Below are 25,747 nucleotides of genomic sequence, written 5' to 3' on the forward strand. Positions count from 1 at the left end.
TTTCAAGGCAGTTGTAAGATGTTCAAAGACAAGAATTATTACTCATATTTCTGTGTCATACCATACAGTGGGTAGCACAGTTTTATGATTACCTTATTACTTAGGGCAACAGTTTATAGAATCAGTCCTTTGTGTAAACTTCAGGGTTTGTGTACTATTGTTAATTTACCTAAAAATTTTATTTAAAAAATATCACTTGCTATAAAAACTAATTATAAAAAAATAAAAATATGAACATACACACAAAAAATGTTTAATAGTTATGATTTTTTTTAAAAAGTCTAATAGGTATTTCTTTAGAGCCTTTTTCCAAGGAAGATACAGAATTTTTAATCAACACTGTTTGTGTTTATAATTCTTTAACAAGATTTGCATGGGCCTAATTATAATTAGTCCACAGTTCACCATGTTATCTAAAATGTGATATTATGAGACATCAAATATTTGCCCAAATAAAATGAGCATACATTTACCTTAATTCTTATTAGTGAATTTGATTACTATGCCAGTTTTAATTTCTGGAACATAATCTTTGTCATAATATAGAATCTAATTAATTTTTTGGTAACTTGTAGGCTAACTTTGAGTTAGGTATGTGAGGGAGCTGGTCTATTATATGCAGTTACTTAGAGGGAAAGATGTATATATTTTAAAAATTCACTTTTATAAAGGTTTGAATTGAGCTCTTTGTCAAAGTAGGAGTAGAAAAATGTAAAAATTGATATATTCAATGATTAAAAGATTGTTTTATTCATTTGGAAATAATTATTTACTATATTATGGTAACACAAAGGGTTTATCAAGTTGACCTTTTGCCAGTTTCATAGACTGCTTATTCTTCCAAAACTAAAGGTCTTTCTCAGCATTGGAAGAGAATCTGAAACATAAGATTAATCCAAGTCTAAAATTAATTTTGCTAAATAAGATTGCTATGTTAGATTCAAAATCATTTGAAAAAAAAATCAAATGATATCTGTATAAATTTGATCTAAAATGACTTAAGGAGTAAACAAATGTCTTATAGTTATCTGTAAATTTATTTTTTCCTAATATTATTTATATAAATATTGATATAAATAGGAATAGTGAGTGCTGAATATATAGCAATAAGCAATCAGATAAAATCCTATCCCTCATGGAGCTTATATTTTTGTTGGGAGTTTGAAGAGATAGATAATAAACAAAACATGCAAAATGAAAAAATTGCCTCTCATTTAGAACTTCCAAATGACTATACTTTGAATATTTTATCCTCTTAAACTTTCCTTTAAGATAATAGAAGGATAGGTGTTTGAGTTCTTTTGGTCCTAAGGAGCACAGAATCACTTAAGTTTCCTAAAATATTGGGAGGTTATACAGAATACAGTAAGATAAATAAGAATCCTAGACTACTACTTTGTCTGATTTTGATATTGAAATGGGCTCACATTCAGTAGAGTGAAATAGAGTTTAGGAACGTCAAGATTGTCTAGAATCCTATGCACTTTAACCATTAATACGTCCCATGAATCTAATCTTTTTTTCCTTATATTTGATAGCATTTTAATGCAGTGAGAAAGATTGCTGATAGGTTGGTCAGAATAGGACTCTAGTTGCCAATAAACCTGGATGGTGGAGTAAAATGTCTATTTTCTTAAGTGCACTCAAAAATTCAAAAAAAATTTGTTGTCTGTAATGTATGAGGCACTTAAACATTTATTGCAATATTTAGGATGTACCAAAACTGTAAAGAAATAAAGTAATAAAGCATTACTTACACATTTGAAACCCTCTATACCATTTCTACAGTGTTCTTTTCCCCTGATATAAAATAATTATTTTTATAAAATTGGTGTTTTCAGAGAGGTTATTTTAAGCTTTTGGGTTGAAATAAGACAGGTTTTCTAAAGTGAGAAACAAAATTCAAAGCTGCTTTCTAGTTTCTAGGGACTAGTTATCTATTTTCTAAAAAGTGTATTTTCTAAACATGGAGAGCATTATTTTGAACAGTCAAGTGTAATCAAGTGTTTATTAGTTGATGGTGACAGGTTCTAAGTTTGTAGAAGTTCTCTCATGTTTGTTTGTTTTTCATATTTTTTAATTATAAAATATTTATAACAAAGTTTACCATTTTAGCCATTTTTAAATATACGTGTCAGTGGCATTAATTTCATTCACCATGTTGTCTAGTCATTACCACTATTTCCAAAGTTTTTCATCACTTCAAACAGAAACTCTGTACCCATTAAAAAATAACTTCCCCTTTTGCTTCCACTCAGCTCCAGTTAACTTCTAATCTACTTACTGCCTGTATTAATTTGCCTGTTCTAGATTATATAATTGGAATCATACAATATTTGTTCTTTTATGTCCGGCACTTGGCATAATGTTTTCAATGTTCATCTATGTTGTAGCACATATCAGAAATTCATTTCATTTTATAGCTGAAAAATATCCCATTGTGTGTTTAAAACCATGTTTTATCCATTCATGTGTTGGGTTGTTTCCACCTTTTGCCTGTGGCAAATAATACTGCAGTGAACATTGGCGTACAAGCATCTGTTTGAATACCAGTTTTCCATTCTTTTGGGTGTATACCTTGGAATGGAATTGCTGGGTCATATGGTAATTTTGTGTTTACCATTCTGAAGACCTGTCAAGCTTTTTTCCCCAGTGGCTGCACCCTTTGGAACCAGCAATGTATGAAGGTTCCAATTCACCAAATTCTTACCAGCACTTGTTATTTTCCATGTTTTTAGTAGCCATACTAGTAGCTGTGAAGTTGTACCTCATTGTGGTGTTGAACTTTTTTTCATGTGCTTATTGGTCATTTATATATCTTTGGAGAATTGTCTATTAAAGTAATTTTCCCATTTTTTTCCTGGTTTATGTAATCTCTCAGTTTTTTTTTTTTTCATTTGTCCATTTTTAATTGGATTGTATTTCTTTTTGTTGTTGGTTACAGAATCCTAGACTTGTTTTTTTATTTCTTCCTTTCAGCACTTTAAATGTATTTCTTTTATTCTTTGGCTTGCATTGTTTCTGATTAGAAGTCAATGATAATTTTTATTTTTGTTTTGCCATAAAATGTGTTTTTTTTTCTTCAGTGATGTCAAGATTGTCTCTATCATTGTTTTTCAGGAATTTATGATATGGCTGAGTTTGCTTTTCTATGTTTATCTTGTTTGAGGTTCTTTGAGCATCTTGAATCTGTGGGTTTATCATCAGACTTGAGAGATAGCCACTACACTTCAAATATGTTTTCCATCCTCCACTTTTCTTGGCCTCCAGTTACATGCATGTAAAATAATTGATTTTTCACATTACAGATTTTTTTACATCTGATTGTTTTCTTTTTATTTATTTTCTATTTCTCCCCATTCCACAAACTTCCCATATTTGGCTTTTTTTCTCACTGTACTACAGTTTGAATAGTTACTATTGCCCTATCTCAAGTTCACTGATCTTTCATTTACCAATATTACATATGCTGTTAAGGCTCTATAGTAATCTTTTTATTTCAGTTATTATATTTTTTATAAGTTCTGTATGTTTCATTTTAAAAGTTCTGTATGTTTCTTTTTAAATGTAGTTTCCATTTCCATGTTCATATTTTAATTTAAATCCTTAAGCATATTTATAATCGCTATTTTTAATATCTCGTATACAAATTTCTATCATCTCTCATTCTTTTGCCTGATTTTTTTCTGGTGGTTGGTTACATCTTCCTCTTTTTACATCTAGTAATTATTTATGTCTGCTGGACATTTTAAACCTTATATCTTAAGTACCTGAATTTTTTATTCTTCATTGTATTCCAGTGCACAGTTAAATTAGTTGCAGATTAATTTAATCTTTCTGAGGCTTGTTTTAAAGTTTTGTTATGTTGGATTTTTAGTGGCCTTTACTGTAAATCCAGTTTAGCCCTAACACGCAGGATTAACTCTTCTGGATTCTTTACTAAATACACCAGTTGTTAAATGAGGTCTCTTTTCTGAGTAGCCAGCTCCATGTGAGCCCTGGGTGCTGTTCAGGTTTCCAGTCCCTAGTAATTGTTTTCTTGGTGTTTGTTCTTTGCTTGTGGAATTTGTACTATGCATTTGTATCTTATTCAGAATTTCATGGGGCTCTTTATTATTTTCTGGAGCAGGATGTGATTCTAGCTTATGCTATTTCTATAGAACAGAAAAGAAAAAATATGACTAGTATGATGAAATGCATTTAAAAAACATTTTGTTGTAATAGACTCTTCAGAGATAGTAATGTAAACAAAGATCCTTTTTTTCTGTAAAAGGAAAAATCTTTTCAATGTGCGTGTATATATATATATATATATATATACAATCAGAGTTTGCATGTAAATAGTGATATTTGAAATTTTATGAGTATGTTTTATGTAAATGCATGCTTAGTGTTTTCATAGTTTATACACATTGGGTCTTATGGTGTACTTGAATTAATTCTTTGAACCTCATCAACATACATTGTGACTCATTTTGTGTATTTATGTTATATATTTCATTAAGTACCTAAAGGTAATTTTTAGGCATACAGGTTAGTATGCCTCAGGTTCTTTAGGAAAGATATATTTTTTGACTTTTAACTTCTGTACCCTTTTATTTTTTAACTCTATGTCAGTTAATATAGATTATATTATGCTTTTTAAATAGATGTTCTTTCCAAAATAATGGCTTGAGATAACAAATGTTATTTTTCACTCATAAAAATTCTGTTGGTGGAGTTAGGTGACTCTCCATGGTTCAGCTTTTCAGGCAGCATCAATTCTTATAGCACTTTTACATATTGGAAAAAGCTTCTATAAATTATCGAAGTAGAGGACATGCTAGAGAGAGGGCTCTTGCCTGCAATTAGATACTTGGCCCAGAAGTGGTGCATGTCATTTTTTTTCCACAACCTTTTGGCCAAAAGTAGTAATACAGCCCTATTCAATTGTAAGGAGCATGAGGAAATATCTTCTTGACTTATGCCCCCTAAGAAAGGAGAATTATATTTGTAAGAGCATCAGAAGTCTCTTCTATGAACATCTAGACCCAATATTTTCATTTTTTATACTTGGAATTTCCCTTTTGAAGTTATAATCAGAATTATATGCTCCTCATTATCCTGCCTCCCATTATTTTAGTTCACTGATGCCATCTAGAGCGGAACATTGTGAAACATTGTTCACATAGAAATATTTATTCCATGTCAAAATGTAATGATGAACTTGGAGATGAGATGGAAAAGATTGTATGTATATGGGAGTATCAGTATAAACTCATGATGTATTTTAGTTCCTACCACTGTACTCTGAAAATTCTGAAAAATAATTACTAATATGCAAGTGATAAGCACTCTAGCACCTAATTGTGATTGCATCATTTCCCACTTAAAGGCACCAGGAACATGCTGTCATACCAGAAAATAAAAAACGTGTCAAACACTACTTAGAGTCATATTAAAAGGACGCAGGAGCCAATTTGAACAGTTTCCCTCTTCAAAAGAATGGGCAAACTTGGGAACATTTGGTCATCAATAAGGATAATTGTAAGGAAATTAAAACATATCAAGTATATTTTTAAAATTTTAATTAGTTTCAAGTATACAGTACATTGGTTAGATATTTATATAGTTCATAAAACTGTCCCCCCAATCACTCCTTCCCTCCTCTGACCCTCCACTTAGCCAATGTATTAATGCTGACTGCATTCCCTATGCCGTGCTCCCCATCCCTGGAACCATCCATCAGCTACTAATTTGTACATCTTTAGCCCTTCACCCCATTCTCCTAGCCTTCCAAACCCCCTCCCCTCTGTCCGTCACCAGATTGTCCACTATATTTGCGAATCTGTTCTTGATTAGTTTGTTCTTTTTATTCCTTAAATTCTGTATATAAGTGAAATCATATAGTGTTTATCTTTCTCTGTCTGACTTAAATACCTTCTAGGTTCATCACAGCAATATCTTTTTGCATTCCCTTCCTTTTCATATGTAGGGGTCTTGTTTTCTTATCCTTTCAGCCTCTCCATCCCTTGATTGGAGCACTTAATTCTTTTCCATTTAAGGTACTTATTGATAGGAATGTAGTTATTACCATTCTTTATTCATGATTTTTGATACATGTTTTTTCTTCCTAAACAAGTCCCTCCAACATTTCCTGTAATACTGGCTTGGTGGTGATAAATTCCTTTAGCTTATTTTTGTCTGGGAAGCTCTTTATCTGTCCTTCAACTCTAAATGATAGCTTTGCTGGATAAATTATTCTTGGTTGTATATCCTGGGTCTTCATCCTGTCGAATATCTTTTGCCAAGCTCTTCTGTCCTGCATAGTCTCTCTTGAGAAATCAGCTGCCAGTCGTATGGGTGTTCCCTTATATGTAATTATTTGTTTTTCTCTAGCTGCTTTTAAAATTCTTTCTTTGTATTTAACCTTTGGCATTTTAATTATGATGTGTCTTGGTGTGGGCCTCTTTGGATCCCTGATTTTGGAATCCTCTGAACTTCCTGGGGTTTTATGTTCATTTCCTTCACCAGGTTAGGGAAGTTTTCCATCATTATTTCTTCAAACGGCTGTTCAACATCTTGATTTTCTTCACTTACGCCGATCAGATGAATATTTGGAGCCTTAATAGTGTCCTATATCCTCCTTAAATCATCTTTATAGTCTTGGCATCTTTTTTCTTGCCATTCTGTTTGAGTGTCCTGATTGGCTTTCCTGTCCTCTAGATAGGGCATGTGATCCTCTTCTTTATTCACTTTATTTATTCCATTAAATATATTACTCATCTCAGATAATGTGTTCTTCATTTCAGACTGGTTCTCTTTTATAATCTCCATTTCTATTTTTATGCTTTTTACCTCTTTGTTAAAGTTCTCACTGAATTTATCTATACTTTCCAAAAGTTCATTGAGCATCTTGATAACCAGTGTTTTGAACTCTGCATCTGTTAGATTACTTGACTCCATTATATCTGGATCTCTGTTCTGTTCTCTCATGTGATTTTATTTCTTTGTCTTTCCATTTTGGCTGCCTTTCCGTGTCTATTTCTATGTACTAAGCAAAGCTCCTAAGTCTCCCGGTATTATTAGTATGGATTTGTGAAGTAGGTGTTCAGTGGCACAGTCCTGAAAGGGGTTCAGGTGCAGGCCAAATTTAGCTCAAGCCGCTGCTCCTCCAGGGCCACCTGCTAAGATTCAGCAAGCAATTCACAGATGCTGTGCTTATAGTTGCCTCAAATGGCCACACCAGAAACCAAAGGCCAGCTGCCTCCAGTGTGAGTCTAGGCGCTGCTCAGCTAGGAGCACCTGACTCGCTGAATATATATCTGGATATGGGTTGGGGGAGGCAGCGTTTCAGGGAATCCTGTTATCCATTTTGATGATGTCACAGCTATGGCGGCACTATGTCTGGCGCACTGGTATGGGGGAGGACTCAACAGGGAACACTGGATATCGCCGGCAGTTCTGTACAGAGCGAGTCTCACTTCGGCCCTCACTCCGACAGTATCTCCTTGTAGGTCCCTCTTGCCTGCTGCATGCAGCTGAACAGTCACTGGTGCTCAGAGTGGGCAGGTCTGTCACCACAAAAATCCGCTCGCGGTCCCGGCCCCTTTAAGAGGCATCTGCCGCTGCCTCTGCCTCCGCCTCTGCCGCAGCCTCAGTTTCACTCAGCCACTTGAGACCGGGCAGCCCTGCGTCCTCACCCCATCCTACCTTCTGCCGTTGCAGGGCGATTTCTTGGATTTCTTCATAGTTGTATGGCTTATTCATCTAGATCCCAGGTGATTTTTCCTTGCTGCTGCTCCTTGTTTCTGTCACAACTTTGATTTGGTCACCAGAGGGATGAACAGAGCCTCTTATCATCTACACCATTTTTTCTCTCCTCAAGTATGATATTATTATTTCTAAATACCCCCTTTGGAAACTGTCAGATTTCCAAGACCACCCCCAGTTCATGATTCAGTAGAACTCACAGGACTCAAGATACAGTCATGCTCATGGCTGTGATTTATTACAGCAAAAGGATACAAAGCAAAATCAGCAAAAAGAAAAGGCATGTGGGCAAAGTCTGGAGGAAACCAGTTTCAAGCTTTCAAGAGTTTTCTTCCAGTGGAGTCACACACGATGCACTTAATTCCTCTAGCAAAAAATTGTGACAATAGGTGTGAAATGTTGTCTACCAGAGAAGCTCTTTAGAGAGACTTAGAGCCTAGAGTTTTTATTAGGGTCGGTCATATAGGTACCCTCTACCTACCACTTACCAAAATTCCAAACTTCCAAAGGGAAAGCAGGTGTTGAGTTTAAACCATATTGTTTATGCAAAAGTTTAGGTAGGTAGCCACATTTAACACTTAGCGAATGGTGGAAACCTTCCTGAAATCCAGGTTCACAGATGTTAGTCAAGAGCTAAACTTGTAAGCATACCTAAGGATAGCAGTCTCGGGTCTTTTATCTATATATTTTTTTTGCACAGATACCTTTGAAAGATGATGGGAAACCAACTCATTATTTAAAAAACCGATTAATGAAAGAAAAGGGCCAAGCATTTATTCTGGCTGTTCTGTACAAAGAAAGTATACTTCAGGGTAACCAAATAAATAGGCGATTAGGGGAATTTTCTCTTCACAGAAGTAATCCAGGCAATAAACAAAAGAATGGTAGAATTATAACTGCCAGTGTTTTTTTAACCTTTAATGAATTTGTGAATCTAAGCGGTGATGGCTACTAATATCACAAAAAGAGAGATAAGCAGTCATTATGTGCTTCCTGATGGAAACATAATAGTACCAACTGGGAGATGGTTCTTGCCAGAAAGTATAGTGTAAATTTGATCAGTTCTCTGGATCTAACAACTACCACTTCACAGGAAATACAGAGGACAGAAGATGCAATCATCAAAACACAGACTTTGGAAAACTCTACAGGACAAACATCTTGGTTTCTTCAGCAAATAAATTGCTAGGGAAAAAGTGAAAGAAGTTGGGAAGAAGAAAGAAAGAAAACCTACAGAATAAGAGATTTAAGAGATTAGCAAGCAATTAAATTTTTTTTTTAGGCAATGAAACCCTTGGTTGACCTCACAGATTGCAAGGACCTTGTCAGTTTACAATCCCTTATTTTCTATTTTGCACCTACAGCACCTGGTCTTCCTAGGTGGTCTCCCATCCAGCTATTAACCAGGTCTGACCCTGCTTAGCTTCCAAGATCAGATGGGATCGGGCTTGTTCAGGGTAGCATGGCCATAGACTAAAATATATTTTCGATCCTGATTGAACAAATTGAAAAGAATTATAAGAATTGAGGAAATTTGAATACTAACTAGCTATTTGTTGATACTAAGGGATTTTTTTAAAGATTTTGTTTCAGTCTGCTTGGGCTACTACAACAGAATACCATATTCTAGGTGGCTTATGAACAACAGAAATTTATTTCTTACAGTTCTGGAGATTGGGAAGTCCAAAATTAAGGTGTTTGCAGATTCAGTATTAGGTGAGGGCCCGCGGGGCTTCCTGGTTCATCTTTTCACTCTGTCATCACATGGCAAAAGGGGCATGGGAACTTTGATGCCTCTTTCAATTAAAAGGGCATTAATACCATTCATGAGGGCTCTGCCTTCGTGTCCTAATCACCTCACATTGGGTTTTAACATAGGAATATTGGGGAAACAGTTTTTTTGTATATTTTTTTTAGTGTAATGATGATATTATGGTTAATTTTAAAAAGTATCTTGTAGAGATACATAATAAAATATTTACATGTCACATTAAGAATAAACTGTATAATTGTGTTTTTTAGCACGGAGTAAGAGTTGTATAGACATTTCCAGAAAAATGAATTCTTTATTAACAAATTTAGATCTGGTAAATTTGATGTGAGAAATTGGATTTGTTAGAGATAACATCTTCACAGAAGTGCACAGAAATATTTTGACATTGAGTAAAACGAATTGAACCAAATCATTAAAAATTTAAGTAGAAAGTATTGATTCTCATGAAAGTTATATAAAATGAAATGATAATTTAAAACATTAATTTGGTTTTGTTGATAATTAGTCAAGCATTTTAAAATGTGTAGTAGAGTTTACTCGGAAAAAATGTTTTCCAGTACAAAAGTCATGAGCTCATTGATGCTGAATTAATTCTTACTAATTAATAAAGTAGAGTCAGGCTCTGGTTTCTACCTTCTGCTCTGAGAACAGCATTTCCCACACAGGGGCTGCTCTTCAGTTTGGGTCCTGGAATGAGAGGACATGTGACACATTGCCTTTACTTACATGTAATATGATGGAATTAAGGCTCAGGAAGTTAAGTGATTTGCCCAAGGTCACATATCTGGTAAATTAGTAAAGCCCGGCTTCAAATGCACTCTCTCTGACTCTAAAAACCATGATATGAAACAGTATGCACCACTTACTACTTTCCAAGGAATGGTGGAATATCCTTTTATCTTATATTCAAAAGACAGTGGAAGGAGAAGGACCGGAGCCATAGAGCAGCAGTTGATACTGTCACAACCTTTCCTTAATTCTGGAAACCTGTACACATCTGCCTTTTTTTTAAAACCTTTTAATTTTCTTGTTATACCATAATGTAAGTCTTTCTCATTTAAAATGCAGGTTAATTTTCCTCTCTTAAACTAATTCTATTATTTACTGGGATGGTACCATTGTCTGGAGGCTAGTGAGAGCATTACCACAAGCATCAGTTTTATACATTAGTAAAACAATATGCCAAGTCTCACTCTGGATATTCATGGCTACGACATGTTTAAGAAAATATGGTTTTTATTCTGCTTTATTTTTTAATAGCAACAGAAAATTGCTAGAGAGATATTTAAATAAATATCTTAAACAGATTATAATAATAGTTAACACTTATGTGCTTTTTAAAAAGTAGCTTCACAATATCCTTGCTATCCTGTGGACACCCCCTCTCAATCCTAAAAGAAAGCTGAGAAGTAATGAGCATGGCACTTAATTTTTCATAAATATTAAAGCATTGTCACTGGTAAGGTGACCATTGATTTAAAAATAACTTTTTTGGGGTGAAAAAAGATATTACACATTAGATGTGTTACATCTAATGATTTCTGGAACACTAATAAAAAGTTGAAAATACTTCTTAGAATTGAAGAAGTGTAATTTTCCTGGGCTTCCTTTCTTAATCTATCAAATTAACTTTTGAAATTGGTGGGTTAGGAAGGTTATCGCTATTGTATTTTGGGAGTGAGGTACCAATATATTCTGGCATTCTAACCACATATATTCAGAACAGAATCTTCTACATTTTACAGATATTTGCAAAACTGAAGGTTATATCTTATTCAAAATTTCTTGGTTAATTTTACCCTTACTACTTTAGTTTCTTTGTATTAAAGTCAGTGAATTGGTTAAAATGAAAGAGACTTGACTGCATTTATTAAGTGGGGGATAAGGGATGCCAAAGACATAGTGTTTATAGATTGAGCTTGTGATCATTTGAAATTTCTTAGTTTAATCTTCAATAGATTTCACCAAAATGATGTACATCTTGCTAATGATGTCTTTTATTTTATATAATACTAGCGAATGTATATAATTATACTATAGAACTTTGATATGGTTAAGAATTCAGCTTTAGGAATGTTTCTTGCTTAAGTTTGAATCTTGGCTCGGCTACTTTGTTGATCTATGACTTTGGACAAGTTACTTAATCTCCTTGGGCTTTAGTTTTCCCTAACCATAAGATGGAGACACCAGTAAACCTTCCTCATAGAATCATCTTGAGGCTTACTATTGGTAAAGCACTTAATACAACAGTTATATGCCACATAATTAGCATTTAAATGTTATTTTTATTACCATAAAAATAATATTATTAATGGAATTAATGTTTGGTTAAACATTAATGCTGTGATTAAATTTCTTGCTGACTGGCAATATACAGATTGAGGTACATGGTATAATATACCATTTTACATGTAGTATACAACAGTATACTTCCAATTCTTTCCTCTCATTTCTGTGCTATTGTCATGTGTTTTATATTTACATATGCTCTAAATACATTAAATTTTTACTATTATTTAGTTATCTTTTAGAGCAATGAAAAATAAGAAAACAACTACATTTTATATTTACCTCTCTATGATGCCATTTCCTACTCTTATTTCTTTGTGAAGGTACACGTATCTATTTGGTATATTTCCTTTAGCCTTAAGTACTTTTCGCCGCCCCTCTCCTTTTCTTGAGTTTTGGTTTGCTGGTAATGACTTTTCTGTTTTTATTTTCCCGAAAAAAATCTATTTTTCCTTTCTTTTTGAAAGATGTTTTGCTTTGTATAGGATTCACAGGTTTTTTCCTTTGGTGCTTTAAACATGTCACTCCACTGTCTTCTGGATTATCTAGTTTTTGATAAGAAGTATTTTTCTCAATATAATGTCCTTTTCCTCTGCCTTAAAAATTTTCTTTTTATCTTTGGTTTTGAGTGGTTTGAATATGATTTGTCTAGTTGTGTTTTAGGGGTTAAAGATGTTATTTATCCTGCCTATTCTCTGAACAACTTCTATCTGTGGTTTCATTCATTCATTCATTCATTCATTCATTATTTATCTATTTATCTATCTATCTATTTATCTATCTATTTATTTATTTATTTATGTTAAATTTATTTTATTTTTTTTTTTAGGCAAGGCAACCCTTGGTTGACCTCACAGATTGCAAGGACCTTGTCAGCTTACAATCCCTTATTTTCTATTTTTCATGCCTACAGCACTTGGTCTTCCTAGGTGGTCTCCCATCCAAGTACTAACCAGGCCTGACCCTGCTTAGCTTCTGAGATCAGAAGGGATCTGGCTTTTTCGAGGTGGCATGGCCATACTCTATCTGTGGTTTTGTGTCTTTAATAGTTTTAGAAAATTCTCAGTAGTTATTTCTTCAGATATTTCTTCTGCCCCATTCTCTTTTACATCTAGGATTTCAGTTACATGTATATTAAATTAGTTAATATTGTTTTACAACTCTTGGATTTTGTTTTGTTCCCTCTGATCCCCACATTTTTTTCCCTTTGTGTTTCATTTTGGATAATCTCTTACTCAGTTCTGTTGAGTTTACTATTGAGCCATTCCAAAGCTTTATTGAATTCTCTTCCCATGTTTTCCTCTTTTGGGTTTTTTTCCTTTGCTTCCTTTTGTGACTTATACTTTGTGGTCAAAAGATGGATGTTTCGTATAGGACAGTAGGTACTTAGCTAAATGGTATTTATGTCTGGCGTGAGTAGTTGAGTCAGTCTAGTCTGTAGTTGAGCTCTATTTTGTGTTACTATGGCTACCCACAGTTCACTATGTGCTTTAAATTCTAGTCTAAGGTTACCTTTATTAGGATCGGGGCTTGTTTGCTAAAAGATTTTTCTAAAATCTGCTCTACCTTCAACTTTTGATCTTAATTTCTCTTTGTTACTGAGCTTAGAGAGGATCTCTCCCTGAGCAGTAGACTGTTACTTATTCTTCTTTGTTTGCTAACACAATGATATAGGTGGGTGAGGGATGCTAGGGTTGGGACAGTCTCTGTTGTCCAATTTTTGTCTCAGTTTTAGGCAGGCATTGTGTCCTTGATCTTGAGGGTGAGACTTTCTCAGTGGTTCTGCCTCTCCTCCCACTGGTAGGGGATCTCTAAAGGTCTGGGGCTATGATGTTTTCCTACTTCTCCCACAGGGATACAGAGTTTTTGTTCTGTTACCTTCCTCCAGTTTATGGAAGGGCCAGCTAATAATAGTTATTCCACAAAGAGTATTTGTTATGTCCTTTTTTATTTTATTTTTTTTTTATATTCTGATCTCGCGGCATCTCCCTAGGCTAGTTTTTGCTAGGTTTTTCTATCAGTGGCACTAGAGATATACAGTTTTTGGTATCAGCTGTCAGAGTATTATTAAATATATTTATAAATATCATTTAATGAATATATGTTATTTTTCACATTGACTAAATTTTATTTCTGAATTATTCTTCAATCATGCATTTTATTGACAAAAATTCTACATGGCAGATACTATGCTGGATCTGGGTTTTTGTTTCATTTTTTCCCAACATACCACTTCTGACACCAAATGTGTGTGTGTGTGTGTGTGTGTGTGTGTGTGTCTCCATGAGTCCCCAGTTAACCAATTCTCAAACCTTTTGGATACTGCCTGGGTGTCCTTCAATTCAATTCTGATATTACCTACCCTGGGTTAGTGCAGACTCTACAGGTCTGCCCCCAACTGCCAGTCACAGGTCCTGGACCTCCCATACATTTGAGCAACTGGCTATAAATCAGAGGTTCCTAGGACCCCCTCTTTGGGTTTGATAATTTGTTAGAATGGCTCAGGGAACTCAGGAAGGCACTTTAATTACTATTATGAGTTCCTTATAAAGGGAACAACTTAGGAGCAGCCAAATGGAAAGAGATGCGTTGGGCAAGGTATTAGGGGTGGAAGTGGAGGTAGGAAGGGAATAGTGTACAGAACTTCCTCTCTGGGTGCTCCACCTTTCCAGCACTTTGATGCATTAACCAACCCAGAACATCTCCAAAACCTGCAGTTTTGGGATTTTTTAATGAAAGTTCTATTAGGTAGGCTAGATTGATTAAATCATTAGCCATTGGTGATCAGCTCAATCTCCAGCCCTGTCCCCTTCCCGGAGATTGGGGAGTAGGGCTGAAAATTCCACCCCAAGTTCCAACTCTCTAATCACATCGTTAGTTCCTCTGATTACCAGCTCCATTTTGAAGCTTTGTGAAGAGCCCATCAAGAATCACCTCATTAGCATAAACTCAGTTATGGTTGAAAGGGGATTATTATAAATAACAAAAGATGCTCTTTGCACTCAAGAAATTCCAAGGGTTGTAGAAGCTCTTGTGTCAGGAACCTGGAGGAAGACCAAATATATATTTCTCGTTACATCATGATAATACACTAGACACTCAGTAAAGAATTGGTGAGTGAATGAATTATGTAGTTGCTCTAGCTGTCTCTTTCTTATGCATAACTTTTCTTTATTTCTGATTACTATAATACCCATTTCTAAGAGTATGAAAAGTGCCTTTTGCGGTCTGTTTGTATTTTTTAACCTTTTCGATTGACTATATTTGATATTTAACAGTATAAATTTAAGATGTAAAACATGTTAATTTTATACATTTATATATTGGAATGTGATTGCCATTGTATTTCTGAACAGTCAGTTAGAAAATGTCAGTCTTTCAAATCAAAATGCTAGTTTTGATTTGAAAGTATAGTTTAGTATAGTTTATGAAGAGATTGAAGAAAGTTCTATAATCGCACAAAATCCTTATCACATTATTGGGGCTATTGAAGTGGGAGACCTTTATCTTCTTGGACCTTGCTAAGGACTCCAGAGAGAAAGAGTAAATATGCAGTGTGTGAGACAGTGATATATGTGCCTTAGAATGGGTACAATATATTCTTGGCCTATGCAGTAAGGTGTAAAAGAGGAAGAGGGAGAAACTTAACATCAATTTCACTGAAGTTCCACCAGCACCTTGTTTAGAGATGGAGATAAGATTTGTTAAAGGGGTTATCTGCTTCAAATTCCTTAACAACTAAAACATTTAAGATAGGCTTTATCATTTTCTTCCAGGTGATTTACTGTTCTTTTGGTGGAACATCAAAAGGACTGCACTTCAATAATTTAATAGTTGGACTTGTTCTTCTTACAAGAGGCAAAGATGAAGAGAAAGCAAAATGTAAGTACTTTTTATTATTTCAAAATGATAATGCTACATCTGTTTGCAGAATGATACACCTCAAAATTCTGATGTCAGGCAAAGGATTTGAATTGACATTTCTCCAAAGAAGAATGTACAAGTGGCCAATGAGCACTTGAAAAAATGTTCAACATAATTAGTTATTAGAGAAACGTAAATTAAAATTACAGTGAGAAACCACTTCACACCTACTGGATAGCTAAAATAAGAAAGAAAGATAATTAGTGTTGGTGAGGATGTGGGAAACTTGCAGTCCTCATACATTGTTGTTGGGAGTAGAAAATAGTACAGCCCTTGGGAAAACTGTTTGGCAGTTTTATTAGATGAATCATCTAAACCCAAAAGAGGATGGTACCTTATCCATGACCTTTAAATCCCATAAGCAGGCAAATATTACAGTGAGAGGGCATCATTTATCTCCTGAATGTGAAAGGGACAATAACCATAGTTGATCACTGTCTATCTCTGTTTCCTGGGATACATATTCATTTCCTTTTTTATAGTTTTATTGAGGTATAATTTACATTCAATAAAATGCACATATATAAAGCGTACATTTTTATATGTTTTGAGACATTTATATACTCACATTATCACAATCAAGATAATGAACATATCCATAAATTCAATTTTATGTATTAGAATTTACCTGTGACCCTAGTTTTTTCAATAGCATCCTTCTACCACCAAACATATACTCTGGCTCCAGGCAGCCATTAATTAAAAATAACAGTTTTGGGGGTCATAAACACAAACATATTATTAAAATTTCATTTTTATTGTATAATTTTATTAGTTTCTTAGAGGCGGTGTAACAGAAGTACCATGAACTGGATGGCTTAAAACAACAGAAGTTTATTATCTCACAATTACGGAGGCTAGAAGTTCAAAATTAAGATGTTAGTAGGGCCTTGCTCCTCTGAAACCTGTAAGGAAGAATCCTTCCTTTTTCTGAACTTCTGGCGGTAGTCATAAATCCTGCTGTTTCTTGATTTATAGCTGCAGTTTGCCTATCTCATCACATGGCTTTCTTCGGACTGTGTCTTTCCTTTCTTCTTATAATCTGTCATATTGGATTAGGGCCCATCCTAATGACCTCATCTTAAATTGATTGCATCCACAAATACCCCATTCCAAATGTCACATTCCACAGGTATTGGAGTCAGTACTTTAACATCTTTTAGGAGGACACAGTTCAACCCATAACAGATGGTCAAAGCACTCCAGTAATATATACTCTCCCTAAGGGAATCAGCAACAGGTTGTGGAAGGATAGGCAGGGGAACCTGCTGAGTCTTCAGAAGGATGGAATGTCTCTTTTGTCTTTCCTTCTATATTTCCAAATAAAGTCACATTCACAAGTACCTGGAGATTAAGATTTCAACATATCATATTGGGGAATGCAGTTCAACCCATAACAGCAGTATTTCAAACATATATAAAATATTTACCTCCACTAACCCTTATTATTTCGTAGCATATATTTGTCCTAGATCTTGTTTTTGTTTTTGTTTTTAAAGAAATAAAATATTACAGCCAAGATGAGGCTCTCTCTTTGTATTTTTCCATGGTCCCATCCCCGTTCTTCCCTTCACAGAGATATTATTCTCATGGCTTTAGTGATCTTTCATTCTTTATACAGGTATTTATACATTTATGACAATTTTATATATCCTAAACATGTTTTTACCTGGTTTGCAGATTTTAAATATCTTTAATAAATAGTACGCTATTTTGCAATTTGCTTTTACTTTGGTATTTATCTTGAAACAATTCCTTTATTCTGACTGCTATATAGTATTTCATTGTGTGCGTATGCGTGTGTGTGTGTGTGTCTCAGTTTGCCTATTCGCTTGTTGATAGACTCACCCTGCCCCCCTAAATTTTGCTGTTAAAAACACTACCCCAGTGAACATTCTTGTATATAGACATGCACATGTATGAGAGTTTCTCAAGAGTAGAAGTAGAGCTGCCTAGAACTTGAATTTCTAGCATGCGTTTTTACCTTCACTAAATTTTGGCGAATTGTTCTCCAAAGTGGTTGCAATAATTCATATTCTCATTAACGGTGTAAAGGATTTCTGTTTTTTTTCAACTTTTTGTTACACTTTGTCATGTTACATCTAAACATTTTTGCAAATTTGGTTGTGTTTGAAAAGATGTCACATTGCTGTTCTAATTTGTATTGCTGGTCTTTTTTTTAGGAATAAATTAAATTGTATATTTATAAATTAAATTGTATATTTAAATTGTCACTAGTAATCATTCAATAATTGTTACTTTTCCCTCCCTACTTTCATGAAGACATATTTACTCTATGATAAAATTAATTTATTCTTTCTTTCTCCTAGATATTTTTAGTCTTTTTGCAAGCGAATCTGGGAGCTATGTTATACGGGAAGAAATGGAAAGGATGCTCCATGTGGTGGATGGTAAAGTCCCAGATACACTCAGGAGGTGTTTCTCAGAGGTATATTTAACAATTTACGTTCACCGCTACCTGTTGACAGAGTATCGACTCTTAGCTGTATAATGAGTTTAGCCCTGATGAATAGATGTTTATGCATACCATGTTCTTGACATTTTTGTATTTAATAGTTGATTTTTCAACTATGTGTTGCACTCAAAGGTTTATGACAGTTGTTACTGCTATATTTGTGAATCTAAAAGTTCCCAATTCTACTGTAAAGGCAACTGTCTATACTTATGGTATAAGGAAACACTCCCACACTCTCATACCAACACCCACACACATACATAAACACACACAAGTGATCCTGCAGTAACCCAAGCATTGCTCACATTGTAGTGCCATTGCTTTTCATCATGGACGCATAGATATATCACTTATTTGCCTTGAGCCATTCTGGTACCTCTATGACCCATCAAGGCCTATTTTATTATTTATTTTACTTAGTTTATTTGCATTGTGAAATATTTAGGTTTTAAAAACTTTTCATTTTTATGTTTTCGTAATTAATACATTTTCATTGTATATAAGTTAAACAATAGACAATGTGTATCTTTAACAGAGAAAATTTCTTTTTTTCTTTTTGGAGGTCTGCTAATACAGGAAAAGTCTCAGAAACAGGAGAGTGAAACTTTCAGAAATTTCTGATCCCTTCCTGCAGCACTCAGTGCTGTTTGATTTCTTATGGTTGGCTATTTGACTCAGTTTAGTTTCACAGATATGAAGTCCTTCACTGTTCTTGGGTCCCCCCCTCCTCTTTAATTCTCTCCCCATTTCCACCCTTGTTCTATGGATGTTGCCCTTTCCTTTTAAGACCTGGATCTCTGAAGTCGGGGCGTCTCCTCCCACCCGCTCGTGGGGTGCACCCTAGGCCTGGCACACCCGGGGCATGGTGCATAGCTCCACCTGGGGCGTGAACCCAGCACTTTCTGCGTGTAAAGCATACGTGCTAACCACTACGCTATGGATCCACTACCTGCTCTTGGCTTTATTCAGGGAGTTTTTATTCAGTTTAGTCTAGTTACCTTCCTAATTGTATAGGCATTGATTGATGGTCAGTAATTCAGCCATGTATCTGGTTCTAATATCTCTTTGGACTCTTTGGCTTTAGCTTTTCACTACTCTGGCTTTGAGTTTTCTCGGTGTTGATAGCACCCAGAAATTTACCTTTCTTGCTTCTGAGCTTGGCTGTGCAGTTTTTGGTAGTGGTTATTGTGTTACATAGCATTTCTGTTTACTCAGCATTTCTATGTATTTGGTGCAAGGATTGGCCTCTTGCATTTTTGGTTCTGACTTATTGACCGAAAGTTGCTATGATAGTATTTTAATTTTTCAGGACAAACTAGGCTGTGGTATTTTTTTTCTCTAATAAATATTTGCTGGTCAGAAAAAAAGGGTAATCTTTTCAGGACTAATTAATTGGATTTTCCACAGAGATGTCAAATACGTTAATACTCTGCTCATTTTGTGGGAAAAATGTGTCCTTTTTTTCATTTTAACAAGGTTTATGTAGACATTCCCATTTTATAGATAGGAATTTAATGTGGTTAGCTACCTGGTTCTCTAAAATTTAGACACAAATGCAGGTACATATATTAGATAATAATTAGTGCTATGGGGAAAAATAAAGTAGAATAAGGATGATAGGTGGTGATAGAAGGAGGTTGCCGAGTGTTAGTATTTTGTTTAGGATAGTTAAGAGAGGCTTGTCAGATAAAGTGACAATTGAACAAAGAATTTAAAGGAAGTGAAAGATAAAACCATATATCTGGGTTAAGCACTTTACTTGAGGGGAATATAACAAAAGCTCCAAGGTAGGAGTGTGCTTGACATGGCTAAGGAACAACAAAGAGGCCAGCTTAGCTGGAATGGAGTAAGTGAGGAAGTAGCAGAAAATGAAGTTACAGAGGTTGGGGGAAGGAAGGGGTGGGTTGTGGTGGGGACATTATATATGACCCTGTAGGACCCAGTGTGAGCTCTTTGACTTTTACCCTGAGTGAAATTATTATAGGATTTGAGCAAATGAGTACATGAGTTTTTTGTTTGTTTGTTTGTTTTTTAAACAAAGCATGATAATTTTAGCTTTTATGTGGAGGACAGGCTGAACAGAGTCCAACTGAGATATCTGCATAATCCAGGTAAGAGATGCTGGTCATTTAGATCATGGTGTAGTAGTGAGGTGATAAGAACATTTTAGATTCTGCCTTTATTTTGAAGGTAGAGTTGACAAGATCTTTTCTTGTATTGATTATGGGCTGTTACAGAAAGAGAAGAGATGACTAAGGTGTTTGGCCTGATTTAGTAAATGAGTTGCCATTAGCTGAGACTACTGTAGAGGGAGATTTGGGATTTCATTATCAAGAGAAGTTTAGGACATACTTAAACTTAAGAATCATATTAGACATTCAAATGAAGTTGTCAACTATGCTTTTTGACATAATAAGTTAGAGTTCAGGAGAAAGGATTTGTCAACTTGTAGATGAGGGTGAGATCATGTAGGACTGAATTTAGATAGAAAACAAATTGGAAGACTGAGTCCTATATTCCAGTGTTTAGAGGTTGGCAAGATAAAGAGGAATGAAAACAGGAGCCTAAGGAATAACATGTGAGGAGAATCGAAAGAGATTGATTTCCTGGAAGCCAAGTGATGAAAACGTTTTAAGAGGAAGGAGTATTTTACTATGTCAAATGAACTGAAAGTTCAAGTGAGTTGACTTCTGATCACTGAGAAGATTCAGCAACTGTGAGGGTAGGTCATTGGTATAGGTCCTGTGGAGGTCAAAAATCAGTGGAGTCAGGATAAAAGAAGGAGTGTGCTCATAAGAGGAAATTGTAGTGGGGAGAGTGGAATGCTTAAAATTGCATATTCCTCAGTATCTCTGTTAGGATTAAAGCTGTCATCCTTCATTGTATTTCCCTTCAACCTTTTCCCCATGAAAAGATCTGGCCCTCACTCAATATAGGCCCTTTTGTCTTAGAAAGAGATTGACTTGCATAGTCATGTGATGGTCTTTCTCAGCTTGGGCACTGTTTTTCTCCAGAGATTTAGTAAGGCAAATACTTGGAAAGAAAGAAAAGAAGTAGAAATCTTCTTGTCTCTTTTTTTATTATAGTTGACTTATGAATAAATGTTTTCATTGATGCCTTCTGAATGAGAACTCTTGGATAGTTGCTTTTAATTGGCCAATGAAATTTAAATTTCATACATATTTAATTAAAATATGCTAATTATGATAGATTGAGGTGCTAAAGAAGGGGGATAAGGCAAGCGAAAAACTGGATTTATTAAATATTGAAAGAAATGGAGTTTACTTATTATAGGATATGCCTTAGCAAATAAAATGTGGCTTATTAGTACCAATGCACTGATTTAATGAATCGATGAAATAATTTACAATTAACATATAGATTTTATGCAAATAGGACTTCTAAGTACAATTACTCTTGAAAACAACTTGATTTCCAAGTATAGAGTCTGTAATGTTCCTTAGATAATCCTTCCTTTAAGGATAAATGTCAACTAATTGCAGATTTCAGGTTGTGTGGATCCCAAGTAAGATACTTTAAAATTTTACTAAACCTATATTTTCTTGTTTTAATTTTAGGGTGAAAAGGTAAACTATGAAAAGTTTAGAAATTGGCTTCTTCTAAACAAAGACGCTTTTACCTTCTCTCGTTGGCTGTTGTCTGGAGGTGTATATGTTACCCTCACTGATGATAGTGATACTCCCACTTTCTATCAAACTCTGGCTGGAGTCACACATTGTAAGTAATGGCATTTCACTGTTTTCTGTTCACTTTTTAATACAATTGCCTGGTAATATGAGAATATGCCTATAAAGGAGAAAATTATTGTTATTAGTTTTTTCTTCTAAAGTGTGAATAAAATGAAATGCTGGAGCATTGAGTGCTTAGCTGAAGAGGAAAATTCTCTGAATACTTTTATACTTTAAATGTGTGAGTTTTCTTCCCACACCAAGCAATTCTCCAATGCTTCGCAGACACCAGCTGGGTATCCTACTATTCAGTTCAGTTCTGACACTACCTAGGGTTAACACAGACCTCACAGGTTTAGGGCTCAGTCTTACAAGACTGCTCCTCTCCCCGCCATTCTGAATGCCAATCACAAGTCCAGGTTGTCACCTGTGCTTCTGACTAACCAGCTATAAATTAGAGGTTCCTATGACCCCCTCCTTGGGTTCAATAATTTGCTAGAACCGCTCACAAAACTCAGGGAAACAGTTATGTTTACCGATTTATTGTATGATACAGGATATGTTAAAGGATACAGATGAAGAGATACATAGGGCAAGATCTGGAAAGGTCCCAAGTCCAGGAGCTTCTGTCCTGTGGAGTTGGGATGTACCAGTCCTTTCTGGCCTGTGGATATGTTCATCAATCATAAAGCTCTCAGAATCCCATACTTTGGGGATTTTTATGAAGGTTTCATCATGTAGGCATGATAAATTATTAACTCAATTTCCAGCTTCTTTCCCATAGATTGGAGTGTGGGCCTGAAAGTTATAAGTTTTTAATTATGGCTTGGTCTTTCTGGTGATCAGCCCCCATCCAGGAGCCCACAAAAAGTCACCGCAGGCATTAGAACAAAGATTCCTATTTCACAGGAAATTCCAAGGGATTTAAGAGCTTTGTGTCAGAAACTCCTATCACTCCGGAAACTACAAGATTTGGTCAAAGGCCAAATATTAGCAGGAACCAGGGGCAGAGACCAATTTCATTATTTCACAGTAGCCTTCTAATTGTCCTTAAACAAGCTGTATTAGTTTCCTAGGGTTACTGTTATAAATGATCAAAATTTATAAACTGAAACAACAGAATTTATTCTTTCACAGTTCCGAAAGCTGAAATCAAGGCATTAACAAAGAGCCATGTTCCTTCTGAAGGACCTAGGGAAGAATCCTTTCTTGCCTCGCTCAGCTTTGGTGACCTCAGGCTTTGCTTGACTTGTGGCAGCATAATTCCAATCTCTGCCTCTATCATCACATGACCTTCTTTTCAGTGTTCTTTTCTTTCTTTTTGATAGAAAAGCGTTTTTAAATTATTTTGCATAAAAAAATTAGGGAATTTTTAAATACTTATTATAAACTATATTAATATTTAAGTTGTCAGTCTTATGGATATTCTGCTGAACTTTTGCTTTCATTTGTGATTGCATGATGAATTATTTTCCTCTTAATATTGGCCAAGAGGTGACTGTTTTCCTTTAATGAATTATATTAAAGAAAAAATTATTCTGACATTTGTTAAAATGGTAAGGAAGACTTCATTCAAAACTTTTGCAGTAGCATAGTGCAATGGGGGAGAGAGATTGGTCTTAACTCTAAATGTAACAAGGACAATTGGGGATTTATAGCCAAGGAGCAGGGTGAGGGAATCAATGGAGGAGACATTAGGGGTAGGGAGATTCTTGCTAAAGGCAGGCCAAGGACTTATTCATCAAAGATGGGGTATAAGGAACGAACTTGATCAAGGTTAGGGAGATGACAAGAGTGGGCTGAGTGGGCTAAAGACAGGATGGAGGCCAAGTTAGAAGCCTAGTTGAGAAGAAGGCTCAGAGGAGTGGGCCTAAAGATTGGTCAAGGAAAGAGTCTGTCAGTTCCTTAAAGTTAAATTCTGACACACTTTGCAAATGCAAATGCTGTTATTGCTTGTTTTGGAAAATGGTGTCTTATTAACGATTATTGACGTATTTAAATTTAATCAGTCAAAATAATTTTCAAGATTATCTAACTCCCATTATCTGACTCCCATTTTTATTTGAAAATGATCTTTTCTGTTTAGTTTTTATCAATTGGGAAGACTTTTGGGATTTTTAATAGTATCCAAAAATTATAGTGCCTTTGCCTTGTTAAAACAAACATTAATGTAGATGCATTGTTTCACCTGCAGTAATGACCTAATTTCTAAACTGAATGTTTTCTTCTTAGGGTCATTATACTGTTACTATCTCCGTAGCATTTTAGCACTATTGACCATTCAGTTTTCTTGAAATTCTGTTCTCTTTTTGCTTTTGAAGCATTGTAGTTTCCTACTTTTTAATTATTTATTTCGAGTTTTCTTTACTGCTCTTCTTTTCTATCTAGTTTTGAAATGTGAGTTATTTCTTATTTCTGCTCTTCTTTTCTATCTAGTTTTGAAATGTGAGTTATTTCTTATTACTGCTCTTCTTTTCTATCTAGTTTTGAAATTTTAGTTATTTCTTTAGCTCCATTATTCTTGGATTACATGCATGCTTTGCTTCATGACAGCCATTTCCATTGCTTCACTTATCCTTCATATCTTCGTAGGTGATACCTAGATCAAGTTTTCTGGTCTCGGGGTATCCTTCAAAGGGTATATTCACTTAAATTAATGCCTCGGATATATATTCTAACATCTTAATCTCATATGTAAAACCATATTCATCTTTCCTTGTTTCAGCCTGTCTAAATGTAAAAGAAGCAAATATGTTCTTCCTCCTATCTTTTGTCTTGGTTAATAGTGTTTGCAATTCCATTTGTCCAATTTGATATTACCTTTGACTTTTCCTTATCAAGCTTCATATTAGAGCTTATCAATCTTAACTCAACCATATTTCTTTCATCTTTCTTGCTGCCTTCATCGTAATAGTTTTCTTTATTCGTGTACATGTTAAATGATAGGAAAGAATTAAGAACACTTTTTTTTGTCTACATTTTTTAAAACACCGCTCTTCATTTTCCTGCTCAGAAACCTTTGAGGATTCTTCATTTTCTACAAAGTTTAAACTTACCGTGGCTCTAAAGTCTCCTAGTTTCCTGTTCTTAAGTTTCTATACCCATTTCTTCTCACATATGTTCTCTGCTTCAACTGCAGAGCACTGGTCAATATTTCATAACTATACCATGAACTTTTATAACTACCTTATAGACTGTCACTCCTAATAGTCTTTCATTTAAGAATGCATTTCATCTTTCAGCTCTTGACAGTTGAAATTCGAATTCGTCATCAAAGCCCAACTCAAATGCTGTCTCTTTTGTCATGCCTTCTTTGTATTTCTTCTGTTTGAATTAATTACGTTTCCATTTACACTCCTGTATACTTTACATTTCAGTTAAAGCTGTTAGGATGCTTTTTGCCTTTACCTTGGAGTCTGTTGGAAATGGCTTTGTTTCTCCTCAGAAGATACAAATCAGTCCCTTGAGTACAAGGCTTGTGTCCTTTTTATCTTTGCATTTTTCTTTGTACAATGTACTAAATGCATGTTAGTAGACTGAAATGTATTGAAAAATTTTCAGCCACTAAAAGTCTGATTTCTAAGTACTGATTTAAACATTTGATTTCTCTAGGAGTGAGCACGAAATATATGTTGTTTTAGGATTGCGAGACTAAACCCATACTAAGGAGAAGGACCAAGATAAATTATGATGTTTGTATAAGATATAATAACTTCATAGTATGTGAAGGTTTATATAAAGACATACCATGTTTTAGGGTGAAAATGAATTATGATATTTATAAATTCAAGGAACTGTTGAAGGTTGCAAAGTTAGTTCTAAGATCTTCTAAAACTTTTGGTT

At 34.8% G+C, this 25,747-nt stretch overlaps 1 protein-coding gene and 2 pseudogenes across 2 annotated transcripts in view; 1 reads left to right on the plus strand and 2 right to left on the minus strand.

Annotated features, from left to right (window-relative positions):
- USP32 (ubiquitin specific peptidase 32) overlaps positions 1-25,747 on the plus strand; it is a 173,949-nt gene that overhangs the window by 64,902 nt on the left and 83,300 nt on the right. For both annotated transcript variants that reach the window (XM_039885848.1, XM_039885847.1), the window contains exons 3-5: positions 15,592-15,697; positions 18,070-18,188; positions 21,794-21,953. In XM_039885848.1, the coding sequence (XP_039741782.1) occupies positions 15,592-15,697; positions 18,070-18,188; positions 21,794-21,953 (385 nt within the window). The remainder of the gene's footprint in view (positions 1-15,591; positions 15,698-18,069; positions 18,189-21,793; positions 21,954-25,747) is intronic.
- LOC120621219 (uncharacterized) lies at positions 9,108-9,226 on the minus strand (annotated as a pseudogene).
- On the minus strand, positions 12,720-12,838 carry LOC120621281 (uncharacterized; annotated as a pseudogene).

This window comes from Pteropus medius, unplaced genomic scaffold, assembly GCF_902729225.1.
Source record: "Pteropus medius unplaced genomic scaffold, Ma_sr-lr_union100, whole genome shotgun sequence".
Taxonomy (NCBI): Eukaryota; Metazoa; Chordata; class Mammalia; order Chiroptera; family Pteropodidae; genus Pteropus; species Pteropus medius.